Raw genomic sequence first — 6,168 nt, 5'->3', positions numbered from 1 at the left:
TTATGTCTGGAAGTTACAAAAACGCTTATTTTTTGCCCCTTTTTGGCCCCTAATTCCTTAACTGTTGGTACCATAACCCCCAAAATCAATCCCAACCTTCCTTTTGTGGTATTGAACCTTATGGTAAAATTTCATAGAGATCCATTCACTTAAGCTAAAGTTAGAGTGCGAAAACCAATGTGTCTTCGGACGACGACGACGACGACGCCAACGTCACACCAATATACGACCGCGGTCGTATAAAAAGGATTCTATAAAAAAAAGTCTTGGTTCTTGTCATTGGCTTAGTAAAACACATCATCAAGTACATGATTTAACTTTTTTTCGATTTTTATTGAAGAAACATCAACAACATTTATAAATTATGATTTCAAACCTAATGTCACTCTTTAATTCCGTGTAACGGAACAGGTCACAAAATGCAATACATACTGAAAACATATATTTGTACAATTATAAGATAGTGATTATGCATCTTAATATTTGCATTACCAAAACTTTATGCATACTGTTCCTTGTAATAATAAAGTGAAGAAGAACTGAACAAGTAATTTTAATAATTGTCGTGTTTGACAATTTCTTATTGTAATGAACTTATACCTGATAAAGTAATTTATGCTTTAAAAAAACTCTATGACTTGACGAGTATATAAGTGCAAGTTGTACTATCATTGGCAATTTGAGAGTATTTTATGACTTCCCATTAGTAAGTTTCCAAATTCATTTCATACCACTCGTTTATTTACATTGTAGTTTTCTTTAGAAACCTAGTTAAAGAGACTGCTGCTGTTATGGTCACCTGGATTTACCTTGTTCTTCAGTCAGACGGTCAGGGCAGGGCGGCACATATTTTCGGTCCATCGTCCAGGGTAACTTACTTTGCAGAACCTACTATTCTAGTAACCTTAAGATGACTAAGTCTCATAGTAATTGTTAGTGTCCTATAAAATAAATTCTTTAAAAGGCAGCCGATAAATATATATCAAGGATAAGTGCGGTTTTTTTATCCATTGAAAGTTGAATAAACAATAAGATTTTAAAATGAATAAAAGAAGATATTGTGAATACGTTAATTAAAAAGCCACCCAACGACATACATCAGAATCCACATCGAACTATCTGAAATAAAAAAGGCGATGATACGTCTTACATTTGACAATCCTTAAACAAGCTCTTATTCGTAATAAATTCAAAACTCTTTTTGTGGGTATATACAGCTCCTGAAACAAAATTTCCATAACAATGTTTGCTGTACATCAAATTTGAAGTATTAATAAATATATATATAATTATTAACTATCATTACACATAGCTCTTGTTCGTGCACAACATTAAAATGACCACAATACACTGTACAGTTGGCATATGTTTAAAGATATCGTAGATGTATAAATTTTGAATATTCGATAATCTATTTTGAGGAATTTTTCATCCTTGACGTAATCACATTTGATCATTTAAAAATGAATGCAAAACAACCGATCTCACCAATTACCCAAAAACTAATTGGTTAAAAGCTTTCTCAGAACGATACTTGTAAACAAGTATGATTCCAAACGTAATTTTTGTCGTCAATCTTTAAATATTGACAAAATGAATATATAAGCATATCTTCTCAATTTTAAAATGAAATATGAATTCGGTAACATCTATGTACATAACATAAACGTCGAAATACTAAAAATTACAATTAATTTAGACAAATAAAACAATTAAACCAATAAAGATTCCTGGTCTTGTTTTTGATTGATAATTACATGTTACAATAATCAGCAATTCTGACCATGGGTCAGTATCCGTGTGGTATTTACAAGTGCCAGCATCTGCCCACCTTAGATCACTAAATTTGAAGCCTTCCAACATCCCTAACAAATAGTATCCTTTGTGAGATAAGATGTTTTTCTGACACTACTCGTAGCATTATTGTCTGCAGAATGGACTGTATGGTTTTTCCTTTTAGTCGAGTGTTTCATTGTACAATATCGTATACAGAATACTCGTTTGAAAGTGTTCCAAAACTTCTCACTGAACCAACAATAAAGTATGAAGTTAAAAGCGGACTTCACTGCTAATAGAAATAATGTTACACACATAATTATTTCAAAGGTTTTTCTCTTGTCATTTGAAAAATTCACAAAGCTGAACTTGTGTATATTGACATAGGCTATGTATATCACATATGGGGCTTGACAAATGAAAAAAGCTACAATTACACTAACCAACATCATGGTTATCTTCAGTTGCTCATGGGCGACTATATTCTGCATGTTAGAGTTTATTCCAATATGATAACGTAGGTATTTTGTGGATTTACGAATTTCAAGGACAAGTCGAATGTTCAAGTATACCAGGAAAAGAAACGGAATAATTGCGCATATTGCACAGTCGATAATCCAAGCATATATGATCTTGTAGGTTGTATTGAGTGCAAGAGGCGTCAAAACAACTTGGCGAACGGGTTCGCCACAAAAGTAAAATGTTTCAAGTTTTAATTCGAAGAAATTTGGAACTCGACAGTAAAATGACAAAATGAATATAATTAGTATGATAATTCTTGATCTTTTGACGGTACAAATTGATATAGCTTTCAATGGATGACAAATGGCGATATAACGCTCGACAGCGAGCATCACTGTTAACCAGACAGACGACAACAGGAACGTGTGTATAAATATCTGCGCGTATTCATAAAATGCATAAAACGAATATAACGATTTACCGGATAAATGACGATCAAGACTTCTACATCCAACAAGACATAGAAAGCCCAAGTCAGCGACAGCAAGGGACATCAGATATGTATTTGTTGATGTGCACATATTTTTCCTGCTCAGAACAATAACTGTCAGTATGATGCCAACTATACCACTAACGCAGAGTATAGGAAGAAATATGTTAATAAATATTTCCATTCCACTGTGACGGTGGACGTAATTTTGTTCTTCGGAACCATTGCCACATGGGTCATAGTGATGGTAAGATACATAATCATAAACGTCATAGTAGACGTATTCATGTGTGCTGTTTATTGCTTTGGTCATTCCGCGAGGAACATCATTATCACTCCAACTTACGTTTGTATCCATCGATCTAAACTCGTTTTACTATTCTTTATATATCTGAAAAGATGAATAAAATTATTATCATAAGACATCTAAAAAAGAATCGCTCAAACCGTTGTTGGGCCATCTTGCGCAAGCAATGCGTCGAGAAATTATGTTCTATGCAGAAGGCCTGCAGAAACGCAGCATTAAAAGCACTGTTCTATTGCATATTGTTTGTATATGTGTGCGTAGTGATTTGTGTCATGACACGATACCCCATATCCTTTCTTTTTCCTTTGTAGGAATCATGCCAACGTCAAGCTTTGAAACATATATATACGTGAGTCCAACTTGTTTATGAATGGTCATGGTCACTCGAGGGACCAAAGCGAAGGTGACATTTGAAATAAGGTTCAAAATGCATAAATATTACTACAGCGGGACCAGATGGGGTGACCTGACAAGACAGATTTTCGCTTAATATAAGCGACCTTCACAACAGGTTTGGCTGTAATTTGCCCTATTATGATCTATATAAAAAAAATAAAAATGCTATATTTTCAACATTTTGACATTTTATTTTTACATAATAAAATTTTCCAATGAACAGAAATCAAAGTCACGTAAAATATGATACATTCATAGCATCTATGTACTGTGCAATAAAACGCGGAACTCAAAAGATGAACGTCTCCATTGCCAACGGTCGCACAACAATTTGGAGGCGAAATGGTGAAAGAAACGCTTCGTGTTGCGTCCAGGAAGTTGATCTCTGGGGTGGTGGTAGTGTAATGATATTGGCAGGTGTATCATTTCGTTGCAGAACGCAAACGCATTTTTGTGACAGATATAGTATATTAATGCACAGAGATACAGAGATAATATTTTAGCACCACTGGTTTCGCCATAGTTTCAAACTCAAACCGGATTTGAAAGTATTCCAACACGACAACGCTCGTCCTCATATTGGCCGGATCTCCGCAGCCTTTCTTAACAATGCCAATATTCGTGTGATACCTTGGTTATCGCTATCTTCGGATATGGTGCCGATTGAACACGTATGGGATGAGATAGAACGTCGTACTTGCCATCGACAACAAAGGCTTGCTCAGTGAATGATTTACCTAGCGTATTGAAAGAGGAATGGATCAACATGCCACAAACTGTTATCCAGAACATTATCTTGTCTATTCGCCGTCGTTGCATGGCACTAGTTATTGCTAGCGGTGGTAAAACAAGATACTAACTTTATAAAATGAGGGTTATGGTCAACTCAGGAAAATGAAAGTTGTTTATCACTCGGAAGTTCCGTTGGTTGATAACGTTTGATTTTGTCAGTTTTTATGAACTTCCCCTTTTTGTATTTACCTTGCAGTTCGGTATTTTTGTTATACTTTTTTGAGACGCTGTATGACGTTATTGTTGATCCTTGATGTACCATTAAGACATTAAATATACTACAATAGGCTATTATTTATGTGTTTCGTACCAATATCACCGTTGATATATCTGTTATTACTAGTAAATTATTTGTAAAAAAATAAGTGGTGCGTTTCAATGGTTGTTCAGTATACATATCACGGAAAGACGGAAAGATAGAAAGTTGTGTAGGAATCGATTTTTTTAACTAAATCCATTTGTATTTTAAATATTCTAGTTCCTAAAACAAATATTGTCGTTCCCCTTTTATCAGGAGATAACAATTTTACCTAAAATATTTCCTAAATGTATGTTTTAAAAGGAGATAAATCATGTTTTTTTTGTTTTTGTTTCGGACAACAATACTACAAAACGTGAACACATTATTATTTTCTTACCATGTTTTATAAAGAATTATATGTCAAAGTATTGAACTTCCTTAAAATCCAATTGTTCCTAAATCCACAAAAATTGGTACTCCCAACAATAAATCCCCAGTATATCTAGACTTAATGACCATCGCGGGCTTAAAACAAGTGTTATATTAGCTTATGGTATATTGTAGCCCACAACATTTTATATAAGAGATGGTCGAAGCAATATTTCGTATGTCTTTAAATAACTAAAACATGTAATTATGATGTCAATAAATCTTTCCGAATTACAGTAAATTCCAACAAAAACCATGCAAACAACTTACTTTACATATTTATTGACGTGATGTGTATTCGCTGGCGGAAGATAAACACTTTAACCAGGCGGAAGAAAAACACTATACATTACATATATAGTAAATACTCTCACTTCAAAATGTTATAAAATTCAGCACTTTAAGACCAATTGTAAAGTGGAAGTCATAATAGGTCCTTTGTTATGTAGTAAATAATAAAGTTCGTTAACCTAGACTAAGTCACAAATGTTTCTATGCTTATTTATACTATCTGAAATCAAAATAATTAAAAAAGAAAACTGCAAAAGTCCGCAGTCATTTTATATATTCCAGTTGATATATGATAAATCATCAACATCACACTGGAGGTATATCAATATTAGTTTCTGCAATCACTTGACTTCTTTTTAAAATTTAAAAGTTATCTGTATCATTCCATAACGTGTGTGCTTTAAAATTGTATCCGCTGATACCAACGACAAACAAACATAATTACCATGGTCAAAGATATAACCTGATTTCTAGTTTCATTTCACTTTTTGTTCTGAAGACATTTTTGGGATCCGCGGATTTTTTGTAAGACACATACATTGTACATTCAAACATTTAAAGACACACACGTCGTTGGTGGACGAAATCAATGCAATCAGAGCACAAGTTTAATTGGAGCGTTGTCAGGTCTTTGAGAGCCGAGCAGGGATTTAGGGTCTTTATCTTAAAAAATCATTATGACATCGCACAGTTTATAATATCGGCATTTCGACTGATAGTACTTTTGTACAGATAAATCAGGGAAATCTCATTTTGAAATGAATAGGCCGAATGAATTAAAAATAGCCATAAAACAATTTGAAGGATGTCAAATACCAAACTTTATGCGATAATGAATCCGTCTAGTATAGAAAATAAAGAGATGTGGTGTGATTGCCAATGGGACAACTATCCACCAAAGTTCAAATGAAGTGGACGCAAGCAAGCAATTATAGTCAACCGTACGGCCTTCAACAATGAGAAGAACATACCCTATAGTAGGCT

At 33.8% G+C, this 6,168-nt stretch overlaps 1 protein-coding gene across 1 annotated transcript; it reads right to left on the bottom strand.

The window, feature by feature from the left end:
- Positions 1 to 327: 327 nt before the first annotated feature.
- On the bottom strand, positions 328 to 3,114 carry LOC127724445 (sex peptide receptor-related protein 2-like). Its single transcript, XM_052231411.1, has one exon. It carries the CDS (start codon positions 3,084 to 3,086, stop codon positions 1,866 to 1,868), a length of 1,221 nt encoding a protein of 406 aa, XP_052087371.1. The 5' UTR covers positions 3,087 to 3,114; the 3' UTR covers positions 328 to 1,865.
- Positions 3,115 to 6,168: the final 3,054 nt, after the last annotated feature.

This window comes from Mytilus californianus, unplaced genomic scaffold (assembly GCF_021869535.1).
Source record: "Mytilus californianus isolate M0D057914Y unplaced genomic scaffold, xbMytCali1.0.p SCAF_1, whole genome shotgun sequence".
Taxonomy (NCBI): Eukaryota; Metazoa; Mollusca; class Bivalvia; order Mytilida; family Mytilidae; genus Mytilus; species Mytilus californianus.
Note: the sequence above shows the minus strand (reverse complement) of the source record. Positions and strands in the feature narration are given on the sequence as shown.